The following is a 15840-nucleotide window of genomic DNA, read 5'->3' as shown; positions in this document are numbered from 1 at the left end:
AGCAGGAAAGTCACAAGTGTGGGTTTCGGGCCTGCTCCAGGGCCTACGCTGACTTCTAGGCCTGAAGAGAAGAGCTGGTGGTCACCGCCACCTCCATGGTGGCCACAGGAGACACTAGAAACCCAGGACCCCAACTTCCTTGCAACTGTGAGGAGCCTGCTCTTGCACGATGAGGCTCACGGGAGAGAGGCGGCAGGGCTGGGCACACCCTCAGCGCTTGCCAGCTGCAAGGAGGCTTGGTAATGGCCGTGGGGGTGAGGGTGGGGTGGGCTGCTTTACAGCCAAAGTTAATATCTGAGAGGCCAACGGGCTCCTGCTCACCACCGTGTGGGGTTGGTAAGGACCACAGATGGCACCTTGAACCCCGGGAGGCGGTCTCATATCCCAATGGGAAGAGCCAAGTGTCCAATGGGGAGCCACAATCGACCCCTACACATCAGGGGTCTCTCCACAGCCTCCTCTCCTGGGGCAATCCCAACGGCCCCCAACATTGGGTCTGCCACCTCTAGATGACCACTTTCCAAGACCCCAGGGGTCACTGGAAAGCTCCATGCTCCAACAGCTGGCCCCCAAGACCGCTTCCACCAAGGGCGTGGACGTCAGGCCACATCACGGCTGAAGTAACACATTCCAGCCTCGATGGCGCAACTGACACGAGGGACTTCAAGAGGAGCACGCGGGGTAAACCTGGCCCGACACAATGACCTGTTTTTTTGTGGGAGGATATAAGGGTACAGATGTGTAAGAGTGTTCAACGAGGGGCAGGAGAATCGGGGCCAAGTTCCAAGGCTCGGGAGGAAGAGGTGAAGGAAACGCACTGCATCCTAAAAACTCCACGTTCTGGGTCCCGACTGAGACGGGAGTAGGTGCCACTGCCTGACCTGCTGCTCTCACAGGAGGCTGTCCTCCTTCTTGAGGGACACAGGGTAGCCTGGTCATTTGGTCCAGACAGCAGGCCGTGGCTGCTGAGTCTTCCTCTGCTGACGGTGGCTCTTCAGACCCTGGCCAGCGTCTCTGCACCGGACTCTAGCAGGACCACCTGGGCAGGCTGTTCTGAGCCCCGCGCCCCCGGAATTTAGACTGACGAGCCTAGCGCTGCTTTCCCACCCTGCACACACTTTTTCTTTGTGGCAATTTCCTGCTGTCTTGTGCTTTCTGACTCCCCACACTAAGTGGAGGGTCTCCTGGGCAGGCAGGCAGGTGAGTCTCTGCAGTATTAACCTGAACAGGTGACCTGCTGAGCCCCGCTGGGTGTCGGCCCAGGGATGTGCCTTGATTGCTCCCTGAGAACCAGGAAGGGAGGTTTACTAGCCACACACAGGTGGGACCAGGGCTCAGCCACGGCTGCCCAGGCCTGGCGTTCAGTTGGTGCTCAATGCAAAGGTACGTTGGGAGCTGGTCTGCCCAGCAGTGGAAAAACAGCATCTACCCTGGTCCCCAACCAGTTCCACACTGGGGTTCTGCTACGTGGCAGTGGTGCAGCCAGACCAGCGGAGAAGGGACCTCGGGCTCTGGGAGCTGGTCTCAGCATCTGTCCCATGGCTGTTATCTGGGGAGTCTCACCAGGAGAGGGAACTTGCCCTGAAGTCACCTGCTCTTCACTGACTCGACTGACAGAGATCAGAGGCGCAGAGAGGCCAATGACTTGCCAAACCCCACAGAACCCAAACTGGCGTCGCTCCTTACTGAGACAGCTGCTCACTGCTGGCCGCCATCGCCTGCCTCCCTGCCCCACTCGGCAGTATCCTCCTCCAGCCAGGATCCTGCCAGTGCTGCGGCTGCACAGAGTGGGCCAAGGCACGGCATCGCATGGCTCCGGGGCCTGTCGCTGTGGTCCGAGGGACACAGTGCTTCACGGCTGCCAGTCCCCAGCGTCAGCACCCACTTCCCAACCACATCCCACTCCTGCCCCATGAGTGAGGCTTCCAGGTCTGGGAGGTGCTGCCTCCCAGTCAGGGCTTAATGCGTCCACTCCTCTCCATTCCCTCTGCTACCGTCCCCAACCTTGGACCCCCTCAGGTCTCCACTGGGCAGCATCTGCCTCTCGCAAGGGTTCTCAGATGGAAAAATGTCCCATTCAATCGGAATTACAGATAAACCATAAAAACTTCTCAGGATAAGCATGCCCCCCGCTATCGGATGGGATAGATCTGTGCTATTAAGCATCCTGTGATTTATTTGAAATTCAAATTTAACTGGATGTCCTATATTTTTATTTCCTAAATCTGGCGATCCTACCCTCGCCAGCCCCTTTGCTCCTTATCCTAGCCCCTCCCTGAATCCATCCTTCCCGCTAGAGCTGGGCTGATTTCTGAAGCGCCGATGTGAGACGGTGTCATCTCTGACTTCAAACCCTCCACAGTCCCCTTGGGCCTCAGGATCAAGTCTAATCTGCAAGACACCATGCTAGGGGCTCGCCACCGTAAGGGAACCTCCCCGGCTCTCTCCCTGGCCTCCTGGGGCTCTGGCCTCTGCTTCCCCTCATTTGCATCCTGACTCTCAGCCACAGCACCAGGGCCAAGCTGTTTGTGCCACTGAGCTCTCTTGCCTGAAATCACTTGTTTAATCATCTCTCCATGGTCAGACTATCAATGCCACAGGGACATTAAGCCCCTTGCACTTAACACAGGCCTAACATACAGTAGGTATCCAATAAATGCCACTGAGTAAATAATCCAGGCTGTACTGACTGTTGCAGGCTTAGGCCTCACCTGGGCCCAGGCTCAATCCTCATCTGCACACAGAGACCCATAAGGCCAGACCTGAGCCTGTCTCCCTGGCGATCGCTCTAGACGGGCGACCACAAAGATGATGGCTTCTGGCATCTTTTATGGAGACAGGCCAGCACCACAGTAACTTGATGAGACACACTCCTGTCACACCTAATAAATCTGCCAGCCTGTCATCCTTTTCCTTTGCAAAAAAAAAAAAAAAGGAAGCATCTGAAGTGAACTTAGAAGAACCCTAAATCACAAAAGCGCAGAATCTCTATTCCACACACATTAAAGTAAGAAGGGGAGAGGAATGCCCCCACCCGCCCTCTGGCAATTTAAATGTCATCTGACTTTAATGATTAAGTCTCTTATCATCTAGCAGCAGCCAGAGGCTTCAGGCTGATTTCAGGGAGGAGCCTGGTGCTTTGGGGACCCCAGGTCTCCTGCCTCACCAATGACCCCGTTAATCGTAAGACTTGGCTGCACTGGCCCTATCCTTCCAAATGTTTACCACCCTGGAGGATTCTTCTGGCAAAATGCTCATGGACGCATAGATAGCTCCAAGCCCTTTCTCCAGCTCCTTCTTGAGAAACTCCTGTGACGTGACAGATTTTATTCTCTCCACTTAAAGAAAAACACATGGCCTCTGCACCTCCATTTGTCCTCTCCCCTGCCACGTTCCTCTGGATTCAGCTCTTCTGCTTGAAAACCAGATCCATTCATTCCAAAACCCCCTTTCCCTTGGCTTCTCTGTCCCTATCATTTGTAAATTAATTTTTCCAGAGCCTCAAGCCAAGATTTTTACCCATTCTATTTATCTGGAGGATTCCTTTTCTAATTGATTTTCATGAAAATTGATTTGTATTGAGTAAGAGGATCTGAAACACACACTCACACAATTGCTTGTATGAGCATTGCCTGTTTCACAGGACACCTTAAAAGCTGAGCTGCTTATACAAAATAATGTCTTGGGGTGGGGGGGTGCTGGGTGGCAGTGGTCTTCTGGTTAGATCCTGCTAATTCGAACAGCAGACTAGCCTAAAAGGCTGTCTACCTGCATCCCTTGCTTTAAAAAAAAAAAGCCCATGGAAGGGAGGAAGAGAGAAAATGGTAAAGCAATGAATATAAAAGCCAAGTGAACTTCACATCCCAGTCTCAGTTAAAAGTTGAACAAGGGAAACTAGTCCCTAGCCGCTGAAGTGTTTAGAAGTGACAGAATCCTGAATCCCAGGGACACGCAGCTGAGTCAAACGGCTGTTTCACACATTCAACAAAACTGTCAGTTCCAAAAGGAAAACAATTGTGAAACTGAAAACAGAGCAGAAGACGGGGCCTGGTGCTGGGGTTGGTGACCTGCTCAGAGCCCTGGCTCTCTTTGGGGGTCACCCAGGCTACCGTGCAAGTGGGACTGACCGAGCTGGTTCCCAGGCAGGGTCTCATCATTTGGGGCAGCTCATGGACCACAGCAGACTGGCAAGCCATCTCATCCATCCCTTCCTCATTCAGTCACTCCAACTCAGGGCAACCCTTCGAATAGTCACTGACCCCAAAGTGCCACCAGGAGAACATGAAGCTACAACTACCGCAGAGTGGGTCTTTCAATACCCCCAAAAGTAAAACTTCTAACAATTCAAAAATGCCATACTACCTGGTGATTGCCAGAAAACCCCCGGGGCCAGAGAGAAGAGGGGCATTGTCATACTTATCTCAGTGGCAGTGACGCCTACCCCTGAGTGTTTATTATGGTCCAGGCAAAGTGATCTACTTGCTTTATCTCATCAAGTACTTAGAATAAGTAGCACAGTCAGGAAGAGACCAAGGAGCAGAGGGGGTCACATTGGTTGCCCAAAGTCCCTTGGCTGGTGAGGGGCAGAGCTGACATACACCAAAGTCCTCTTCAGCTCTCTCCACTGTCCCACTGCTGTGTCCTCTCTGGATCGTAGCAGGGACCATCCCATCTGACCTTCCCATCAGCCCTAAGAGGTAAAACTTCAGTTGGTGGCTGCCTGGCCTCTGTGCCAGGGTCTGGGAGGTTCAAGGTGAGGGTTCATCCTCAAGTAGTCTGACAGACAGGACAGGTCCTTATATTGGTCACAAGTAGCCACAGGCATAATCTGTCAACATCCCCAGTTCCACTACCTACAAAGGAACACACAGGGCCCCCGCCTGTGTTGAAGACCAAAATAAAGTGCCCCAGTGGGTTCTGGTGGGAAATAAAGAATGCACATTCTTGGGATCATTTTTCTTTTCAAGTTTGTTTCTTTCTCCAAATGTCTGCAATAGAAGTTACGATCAAAAGCTAATCCCCAAGCCCTGTTTCCTGCCATGACCTTGTCCTGCAGGCCACAGGCCACAGGCCATAGTTGAAGCCTCTTTCTGGAGTTTCTTATCTTTCCAGGCCCCAGGACCAATCAGTGGCATTGCTGTAGGAGCCAGGCCCTAGGGAGTGAAATGACACCTCCCTCCTCCCAGCCAGAGCGGCCCCCTTTCTCTGCTCACCTGCACGAAGCCCCAGAGCGGGTGGAGCGCGCAGTGCAGCAGCAGCGAGGGCCAGCAGCAGCCACGGCGCAGCACCAGGTCCCGGAGGAGCATCTCGGCCCGCGGCGCCCACTGGTGGGGCGAACTGTCAGGGGAGCAAGGCTTAGGTCAGGTGGACACCGCGCAGGCACCATCGCCTCCGCGCACCAGCACACGTAGCAGTCCTGGTCCAGAGGGGGCACCTTTGTAAGTGCACCTTCGATTGAGCTTGCACACACACTGACTCTCGTGCATGCCGTACTCACAGCCTACCCTGGCTCAAACCCCCCAAATACTGCGTTCACACCTTGGCCCCATGCACACCTCCAGAAAGTCAACTTACTGAACCCCATGCACCCCCAGAAACAGTCATGCACAACTCACTCTCACTGGGAGCACACTTGAAGCTCGGCGGGAACCACTCACCCTGCGCACACACCCACAGAAAGAGCTGTGCGCACCCACTGACCCCCATGCACACTACAGACTACTGCCTGCACACTCTTTGAACCCTCCATGCACAGCATCAAGAAATCACTGGCTGCGTTGCACCCTCTGCCCCGCGGCCTCACTGCGCACACTGCAACATATGCACCTCCGTGTGCACCCGGGTTTACCCCCCCACCCCGAGCCCGGATCTCCCGCTCCGGGGCGTGGGTTTCCCTTCACGCCTCCATCTCCGCCCGCACCCCTCCGATGCCCCACGCCACCTTGCCTGGTGGCGGCCCCAACCGATCTTCGGGGTAGAGAAGAGGTCAGCGCTCCCCCCGCAGCAGCTCTGTTTCCCAGCCGCCGGACGGCCCCCATTTAAAGCCAGCCGCCTCCCCAGTCCCCCCGCCCTCTAGGCGGGGCCTCAGTCCTCACCCGGGCGGCTGCGCGGGCGCCTGGGGGCTTCACATGCCTAGCAGGAGCGCCCGGCACTGGAGCAAAAGTTTGCGCGCCGCTTGGGCCTCCAGGGCTGCTGAGCTGGGGCCCCGGGCGCGGCGCGCTCGCACGGGGCGCAGGGCGCGGTGGCTCCAGGCTGCGCCTGGCCGCGCGCGGGGCGGGAGGGGGGGGGCGGTACCCAGCGCCCAGGGCCGAGGCGGGGGCGGAGGGCGGGGAAAGTCGCCTCCAGGCCGCCGGGAGCGACCGCTCGAGCCCCCCTCGAACCGTTGGCGGCTCCCCGTGCTGCCCCGGTCCCCGCCCTTGCCGGTGGCGCCGCGCGGCTGCCCGGGGCTCTGGGTGCCTGAGCTTTCCGCGCCTTCCGCCGGCCCGCGGAAGGCAGCGGCGAGAGGCGCCGGCCCGGAGCGGCGGCTCGGACAGCAGGGCCGCGGGCGGAGGCGAAATAAATAATGCACGAAAAAGGAAAACAGACGTGAGCGGAGCCAGAGCCTCGCCCGCCTCCCGCCCGAGGCTGCACTCCCGCCCGCGCTCCCCGCCGCCGCCGCCAGCGCCGCTGCAGTGATTCCTCGTCTCCATCTAGCGAGGCTATTGTGTATTGGGCGCTTAATAATTTATTTATTCGCCCTGGAGGCCGAGGACTCCCAGTTCCAGGGGATCCTGCCCCTTGTTTGCCCTTCTCCCCGGTATATCCCGAGACTGCGGGAAGGTCAGAAGGTCTAAATTGTGGAGATGCCCTCTCGCGCTCCTTCCTTGCTGACTGCCCCCTTCGCGGCCAGTCACTGCCGGTGCCGGGCTAGGGGGTGCAGGCCGCCCCTCCCAAGGCCCTGCGCCTTGTCCTTGCTCCCCTTTGCAGTTCCGGGAGCAGGACCTGCGCTCAGAGACTCGGCTGCGTCTTGTAAGGAGTTAAGACGGCCCTAAGGAGAACCTTTGCGCCACTGCTTTTCTTCACCCATCAACAAACTGTTGGAGGCAAGATTATCAACAAGTCGGTTCTTCAGGAAGAGCCGGGTTGCCTCTAGCTCAGACAATCTGCTCCTAGCAGTTGCACGGGCACCGGCAGGCGCTCTGCTTATCTGGTGGAAGCGCTTTGCAACCGCTTTGATTGATGCGGGGATTGGGGCGGGGGCGGGGGGTTGTTTCCAGTGAGGGCCCCCATGCCTGGACCATCCTTTTTTTAGGTTGGGCGAGAGAACCAGGGGTTTAGGACACAGCGGAGGGTCAGACATCATAGCCAGCGCCCTGACCAAACATTTACTCAGCACCTTGTCTCTTCTCTGTGGGCGCCCTCCAGTCACCCCGCTGAAACCCACACTGTAAGTGTAAACTGTTTGCTCTGCAAACCAAGCTTCCAGACCCATCTCCTAGCGACTCCTTCATGCCAGAGCCTACACAGGGCTCTTCTCCACATCGACTTGGCAGGTCGGCACTGCCACCAGGGAGATCCTGAGGAACAAAAGTCTCCTCCCTTTCCTCCAAGAACCTGGGAGCTGGCCCAGGAGGCATTGAATCAGGCATTGTGCTGTTCTCTGGCTTTGCACCCCAAAAAAGGAGCAGAAAGAAGGGAGACCCTGGAGAGGGCAATTGAGGCTTCCTGGACAAAGTGGTCTGGGGGTGGAAGAATATGCCAAGCATTTTGGTAGCCGCCTGGGCAAAGATAGGGGACATTTATTCCTCCCTTCCTTCATTCCATTCATAGTGTTGAACACCTACTAAGGGCCAGACAGCATTGGATGCTGGGTATAGATCAGTGAACAAATGGGATACCTGCATTGCGGGGGAGGAGGGATGAGAAGGAAGAGATGGGGAGAGGGGATCTTAGGTGACTCACGGACAGTTGGAAGAAAGGGAATGAAGCACAGAACTGGCCCACCCCAGAGGTCAAGTGACACTGGGAGTTGCCGTGCTTTTCCGGCTTCAGCATGTATCTCGCTCAGTACGGGACTTCTGTCTTTAGGTATGACAACAGCCCTGCTGTCTATACCTGGAGTTCTTTTCCACTTGAAAATACTTAACATCACACACCTTTTAATTCATTTTCCACAACTCTGTGAGGTCAACGTACTTGCCGCATTTGGAAAGTTCAGAGAAGTTTGTGACATAAACAGAATCACACAGCTGCACTCTGGGATTCAGAAACACTAACCCCTCCTTAGAGCTTCAAGACTTTGGGAGAGCCTGGGCAGGTTTTGTGTATTTCAAAGTCCTCATTATCAGTTCTGGTCTTCAGTATTCGTGTACTGGACCTCATTGAGGTACCTCTTGAGAGTCACCTGGCTCCCATCTTCCTGGCCCACCAAATAACATGGAATGTCACAGCTTCCCTTGGGGAAGATCTCTGTTATAAATCTCTCATGCCATAGCAGGAGAGAGGCCAGCCCTGGCTCCTGTCACTCACCCATCTGGATTCAGATGACAACCTACCCCAGGCACATGATGAAGGGAAAGCGAGAAATGAGAGACAGAGACCAGGCAGAGATAACGCACAAAAATTTATTTGTCAGAGCTGACAAATAAAGGCCATCTCTCTATAGCAGAGAGAGACAAAACAGGTTTGAGTTCTGGGACTTTTATGGGGGAGGCTTAGAAATCAGAGCCCGGAGGGTCCTAATGAGGGTGGTTAAGGGTTGGGTTGGTATGAGGGAGTGGGGAGCCTTTCTCAGAAAGGCCCTTGGGTGGGAAAGCATAACTTTTTTTCTTAAACTGGCTGCTGTCACTTAAAATGGCTGTCCAGATGGTAAGCAAGGACCTTATATTCCCCTCTTTTTTATTTTTTATTGGGCCCCTTGAGGACAGGGACCTAGGTCAATCTTCTGTAACTGCTTCCTGTTGGGAAGGGGCGGTGTTTGAATCCCTCATTAGGGGTGCAGGATGTCCTTGGAAGGATGATGGTGGTTGATGGGTGGTGAAATGCTGTGCCTGGTGCCCCAATATTTAGTGAGGGATTGGTATTCCTGTAACAAAAGCTGGTTTATAGTTTGATGAGAGATTTTTTTGGAAGGCCTATGGCAAGGAGAGGGGTCAGGAAAGGAAGTGTCCACTGGAGAAGGGGGTTACTTAGCTGCTGTCTTCAGTAGAGGAGAGCTGTTGTTTCCAATGTTCAAAGTCCTGTTGGGGTTATTTTAGCTTGTCCTTTACTATACCAGATTGATTGACATAAAAATAGCATTCCTCCTGTAGGTACAGACAAAGTCTGCCTTTTTTTGGTGGTAAAAAGATCAAGACCCCTTCGATTCTGCAGAATCGAGCTGGGACTGTATGGTTAGTATGGTTGGAGCAAGTCTCCTTGTAAGTCTCCTGGAAATTGGAATGGTAACGCCTGGTAATGGTACCCTGGGAGGTGAGTGCAGAATACGGGAGGAGGCCAAAAATGAAAACGGGAAGGATGGTACTCATGATTCCACAGTGTCCTCGTGGTCCTCAGGGACGGAAGGAAGATGGGGGGTTCTGGACTTGGAGAGACGCAGCTTGAGAGGGTCTGTGGGTCTCACTGTGAAAAAGGGCAAGAGGACTGTTTCAATGGGAGTTGTGAACCCAATATGGGTACCCTCCAGGCGGGCCACCGAGGGAGTGGTAAGCATGACCCGATAGGGTTCAGTCGATTATGCAGAGAATTGTGAGAAGGGGTCCTGTGGGGGGGGGGGGGCAGTTAAAAAGTACCAGGTCGCCAGGAGACAGAGTGGGAGAAGGGGAAGAGGCAGAACCAGGCTTTGCCAGAACAGCATTGCTGTATTGCCAAAGAAGGTTCCTAATGTGTGCAAGAAGGGGCCAGAAAAGATGAGGAGCCAGGGGCCTTCCTGTACGTGGGAGGGGTGTGGGAGAGGCTCCTCCAGAGTTTCAATGCATGAATGGGTAAGAGGAGAAGAGGAGGAAGAGTCCTGAGGATGGGGAGGAGAGGAGCAGGGTTTAAAGGTGAGCACGTGTGGAAGGTAAGACTGGGATCTCCCACCAGGGACACCTGTAGAGATACAAGGCGACAGTGGGGTAGGGGTAGGGAATGCAAGCCCTTGTGGGTGAGCAGTTCCTCTAGGTGGTGGGGAGCCAGGATGGGGGTGGGGTCCAAAGGTGAGTTTCTTTGACTTGATAATGAGAGGCTGTGGCCAAGGTTGGTAGGCCAGGGGCCCACCCCTGAACAGTAGGGTCAAGACTCTTTTATAGATAAGCCACAGGGGCAAAGGCTGGCCCAGCATGTGTTCCAGGACCCCTAGAGAAAATCCCTGCTTTTCAGCCACTTAAAGGTGAAATGGGCCTGTGAGATCAGGGAGATAGAAAGTTTTGAAGTCATTCTTTTGTGTTGTAGTCAAGGGAAAAGTTAAGTTGACACTTTTTTTTTTTTGGTCTTAGGCCTCTTATCCAGCCTGCTGAGCCTGCCCTTTGTATTTCAGTGTTAGCTTCAGTGTGGCCTTGGCCAGGGGCATTGCTGCCCAGGGCTTTACAATGTACTGTGCCCATAGAAGCAGGGAGGAGGGTTCTGGGTCCCTTGTTTGTCTAGAAGTAGGGTCTCTGGAGAATCCAGAGCTTTAGTGTCAAGTAGAAGCTGGCGGGACGGAGGGCAAGAGGAGCCCAGGGAAGGCTAAGAGTGAGAAAGGAGAGAGCCTGCACATAAGGGGTTTCCTGCCATTTTCCTGAGCGCTTGCAAACGTTATGAAGATTCCATAGAGTACTGGGATCAAAGGGGCCATTGGGTGGCCATTATTCAAGTCATAGAAGGGCCGTGACTGAGTGGAGGGTTGAATTACTCAGGAGCCAGACGGAGTGGGGCTAAGTGGGCGAGGGGCCAGCCGAGAGGTGAGTCAGGTGGGATTCTGGATTGGGAGCTTCCCATGGCGAGTTGGAGTGCTGGCGTGGCTAGAGGCAGGCGTCCCCGGCTCTAGGCCAAACCAGAGTGAGAGAGGGGGCAGCAGTGGCCCTAGGCCAAACCAGAGTGAGAGCGGGGACAGCAGTGGCCCTAGCCCAAACCAAAGTGAGAGAGGGGACAGCAGTGGCTCTAAGCCAAACCAAAGTGAGAGAGGGGACAGCAGTGAAAAGGGGTCGTCACCACCCAAGCCTTTCTGGGACTGAGAGAAGGGAGTCATCACCCGCTATTTCCCTAGTCCCGGGCTTGGCCCATAGAGAGTCTTGGTTGCCTGGCCAGGGCTTTCGTGAGCTCTGCTGAAGAGCTGAGAACCAAGACCTGAGAGTGAGCTTGCCCAGCGGAAGGGATGGGAAGGTCGAGAGTCTTGGTGCTGGGCCAAGATCTAGGTTAACTTTTGTTGCTAGAGAGGAGAATTGTCACTGCCTCTCCAGGGAGTGGACTTGTGAGGAGGAGGGGAGGGGAAGGCCAAGTCTCCTCCCCAAATGAGGCCGGAGTGGGGACAAAGAAGAAGAGCTCCGGGTGAATGGCAGAAGGTCTGTGGTCACTGTCCTGGGCCCTTGGCCAGGATCCCTAAGCAGCCCAAATCCCCGAGGGGAGAGCAAAGCTGATGGGAGAACGTGATCAAGGCTGCTCTGCAAAGAGAGGGCAGCGGCAGCAAGGAGGGACAGCAGGCGTTGTGCTTGGGCCAGAAAATGGAGGGGGGTTTGAGACGACGTGAATGGCCTCGTGGTGTGAGGCCATCCCAGCCAGTAGGGTCCACCTGGGAAGGGGTAATGGGAAGGCACTGGCAGATGGGATGGGGGACGGTCCTAAGGTGAAGGTGAGGATCAGGGGAGCAGCAGGTGAGTCTGGATGGAAGTGTATACGAGGGGAGAAGGAAAGCGTCACCCCCAACTTTGTAAGGATGTCCCTTCCCATAGGGAAACCAGGCACTGTGGAATGACCAGAAAGGAGGGGTAAAAATTAGAGAGCCAAAAGCGCAAACGAGGCTGGGTGTCTGTGAGGGTTGTAAGGTTTGCCCTCTACCCCACAACAGAGGTCATAGAGCGAGTGGTAGCCCCCAGGACTCCTTGAGGACTGAATATCTAGCCCCGGGGTCTAGGAGGAAGGAGACAGGCCCACCTGAAATGCAGTTACCCTGGGTTCCTGCGGAGTGAAGGGAGTGGTCAGGTGATGGGGACCTGGTCCTCCTCAGTCCTCTGCAGTCAGTCTTAAGAGTTGGAAAGGGGAGCCAGAAGGGTCAGGTGGCTGGAAGCCACAAGAGCTTGGGGACAGTCAATGGCCCAGTGTCCCTCCTGATGGCATTTAGGACAAGGGCCCGTAAGCTTGCAAGGCTTGGGACATGTACCAGCCCAGTGACCCATCTGACCACATTTAAAACAGGGTCCAAGTGGTCCTGAGGGATCCTTCCGCGGGCCAGTGGAACCAGGGACAGATGCTGAGGCTAGACAGACAACTTGAGCGAGCATCTGATATTTCTGCTCCCAGGGCTTCTCCTCTCTCCTGTTATTCACCCTAAAGGCCACTCCCACCACCTCAGCTTGGAGAGTTAGGGGCCCCCTCTCGAGGTGCCTTAGTTTGGCCTTAATATCGGGGAAACTCTGGGAGAAAAAGCGGTCATTAGAGTTGTCTCCCATCTGGATTCCCGGGGTCCTGATTAGTATGTTGTGATAAAGCCTTGGTCAGGTGGTCTAGAAATGCTGAAGGGTTTTCACTCTTATCTGGGAAGATTTCCTGGAGCCTTTCACAATTGATGGCCTTAGGGGCGGCCTTTCTAAGTCCTGCTAGGAGGCGAGTAATGAATTGGTTTCTACTAGTTACTTCTCCAGGCAAATTATGATCCCACTGGGGTCCTGATTGGGATCGCGTCAGTGCCGATGGGATGGGCAGCGGAGGTCTGATGTACCCCATCAGCGTAATTTCTAGCTTGCTCCCAAACTCACTGTGCTCCTCGGGCAGGAGGGTGTTAGACAAGATCATGTGGACATCAGGGAAGGTCAAATCGTGATGGGGTCAGATGCTGAAACTCTTTGATGTATGTACTTGAAGTGGGACATGAAGTATCAGACCCCAGCTGCTTTTCTATTGTGAAAGATTTGACAAAGAGAAAGGCACCTGAACCTGGATTACACCATCTACCCAGCCACCTCGAGTAGAGGACACAGAGAGGCAGGCTGGGCAGCGGCAGCCCATGAACGTGTGGTAGGAGGACAGAAGGGCGGAGGGGCCCAGGGGACAGTGGCCCGGAGGCTTCATTAGAAAGAGAATCGTGGGATGGCAGGGGTTCATCCGCTGGGTCGAAGGAGAAGGAGTCCTGGGTAGGATCTTCTGTCCCTTTGGAAGCAGACTTAGGGGAGGTGGGAGCTCAGAGGACTTGTGCAGGAGTTGCAGAGAGAGAGCTTGGAATGCAGAGAGGAGAAGACCTGAACACAGGATATCTCTTTCCATTTTCCAGAATGCTCACATAGTTGAAAAGGCCTCTGGTAATATTGGGATCTAGAGTGCCATTAAGTGGCCACTTAGAGTCATTGTCCAAAGGACACAGAGGCCAGGTCTGATTGCACAAGCGGATAAGTTTTGGGGGGTTTAGGTCCAGGGTGAGACCCAGGACCCAAATAAAAGACCACGTATAGACCCAGTTGACGGTAGGGATCAGCAGTAGCTGTGAAAAGCTGTGGCTGGGGGTGCCTCCGACCACGCAGTAGCCCCGGGAATGCCAGATGTTCAACTGTCACTTTCTCGGACCCATAGGTCATTTAGGTTGACTGGAGACGGGGGTCTTACCTGCAATGTCCAGTGGTGGGTGCAGAGAGGGCGTTCGGCAGAATGAAGGGCCTGGTCCCACGATAGAATCAGGATTGGAGCCCAGGGACACTCAGTGACCTTTGAAGAGGGGAGTGGGCACACCGGGGAACCGGATCCCAGGTTTCAGCACCAAAATGAAGGAAATCGAGGAACAAGAGATGGGTAAGTGAGAAATGAAAGACGGAGACCAGAGACCCACAAGAGAGTTTACGAGTCAGAGCTGACAAATAAAGGCCATCTCCCTAGGGGAGAGGGAGGCAAAACAGGCTTGGGTTCTGGTTATGGGGCAGGCTCAGGAATCAGAGCCAGGCAGGTCCTAATGTGGGCGGTTAGGGTTGGGTTGATATGAGGGAGTGGTGAGCCTTTCTCAGAAAGGCCCTTGGGCGGGAAAGTGAAGCTTTTTCCTTAAGCTGATGGCTGCCACTTAAGATGGCCATCCAGATGCTAAGCAAGGACCTTATACATGGGACCTGCTAACGGGGGCCACCTGGTAACACTACTCCAAACTATAAGGGAGCTAAACTTTGAGGCAAACTTTGGCCAATGAAAGATAAGACATGAAGCCAGAATGTGGACCCCAGGGTTCCTCTTGGTCAGGAGATGGCCAGTGGGGGTCACTGAGGAATGGCAGTACTTTCTTCTGAAGATGTGGTCAGCTCCGTGAGGCCCCTTCTTAGATTCACTTCCCTCTTTCCTTTCTGACTTCCCCTCCCCTCCCCCTTACTGTGGTTGCCCCAGGACTTTATCCCTCGATTAAGGGTAAGCCAGGGTTCTAGTCAGGTTTCCCGGAGGACAGAGCCAGCAGAATGGAGTTGTTCAATGGGCTCAGACGGCCAGGGGCTGGATAGTCCCAGGACGGCTGTCTGTGGACTGCAGAGCCAGGGAAAGCAGTGGCTGCTCAGTCCACAAAGCTGGAGCGTCAGAACAACAGGGACCCGTGGTACAGCCCTGGGGCTGGTGGCCTGGAAGTCCCTGGAGACTGGTGCTGCAAGTTCTTGTTCAGAGGCTGCAGATTCTGAGTGTGATGTCTGTGGTCCGTGGAGGTAGCAGGAAGAGTGGGGCTTCTGCACTCAGCTTCCCCCTTCTTGCGCTCTGTTTCTTCCGGGTACTCGGCCTATTGGGTTGTGCTGCTGGTGTTCAGGGCCGGCCTTCCCTGCTCACTTTTTGACCAACATGTGAGAGGGTCTGGAAGCACCTTCACAGACACACCCAGGGATATGCTTTATCAATTTTCTAGACATCTCTCGATTGAGTCAATTTGACAACCAAGGTTAAGCATCCCAGCAAGCAAGCTTGGCCTCAGGCTGTGTCTCCTAAGGAACAAGGACAACAGGTACCACAGGAGGCCCTGAAAAGTAGGCATCCAGGAGGGGATGTCAGGGTGGGAGATTCCGTCCGTCCATCAGCCACGGGGCCCCTACAGTTGATGGTAAGTGGGTTGCACTCAGTACGCAGTGACCAAAGCTTCCTGCAGCTAACTGGAAGGAAACATGGGTAGGAAGCCAAGCTATGAGGTCAAGTCCATGCTGCTGCCCCGGCTCAGTGTGGGAGATGTGATGATCAGAAAGAAGGACCATGGGGTCGTTTAGGTGGCTTCTTCTGATGGTACTGGAAATCTTGTGAAAGTTACTCAAGGAAGCAATTTTCCAACTCAAGCCATGCTTTGGGGAAGTTTTGAGGCCACTATCAATATCCAGGAGACAGACTGTTCTAGAAATGAAGCTCAGGATCTGAGCATCAGCGTGGCAAAGCTGGAAAAGGGACTGAGCCACCTAGGGATCTTATGTCCCAGTCGGGGCTCTCATAGAGAAAGAGTTGGGCTTCGTTATCCTGAATAGAGACATTTGGTGAAGTCTAAAAATATGGGGCCCCCAAAGCCCCCAAACCTCTCTATGGTAGAAGTGACTCTCTCCCAGATGAGCAGTTCCTCTTGGTCCAGGTACCACAATGGCCTCATTAAGGCAAGCACCTTGAAGATGGCACTTGTCTCATGACAATAGCCTGCAGTAAATAAGATGAGAAGTCAGATTTTTTTGGAAAAATAATGAGGGAAAGGCCAGAAGGCCCAGA

At 54.4% G+C, this 15840-nt stretch overlaps 1 protein-coding gene across 2 annotated transcripts in view; it reads right to left on the bottom strand.

Moving 5' to 3' along the window:
• Prima1 (proline rich membrane anchor 1) overlaps positions 1-6000 on the bottom strand; it is a 47880-nt gene extending 41880 nt beyond the window's left edge. For both annotated transcript variants that reach the window (XM_027931454.2, XM_071606543.1), the window contains exons 1-2: positions 5942-6000; positions 5214-5337 (exon numbers count right to left, since the gene is read on the bottom strand). In XM_027931454.2, the coding sequence (XP_027787255.1) occupies positions 5214-5306 (93 nt within the window). In that variant the 5' untranslated portion in view covers positions 5307-5337; positions 5942-6000. The remainder of the gene's footprint in view (positions 1-5213; positions 5338-5941) is intronic.
• Positions 6001-15840: the final 9840 nt, after the last annotated feature.

The sequence above is a fragment of the Marmota flaviventris genome, chromosome 2 (assembly GCF_047511675.1).
Source record: "Marmota flaviventris isolate mMarFla1 chromosome 2, mMarFla1.hap1, whole genome shotgun sequence".
Lineage (NCBI taxonomy): Eukaryota > Metazoa > Chordata > Mammalia > Rodentia > Sciuridae > Marmota > Marmota flaviventris.
This window is presented reverse-complemented; position numbering and strand designations above follow the sequence as displayed.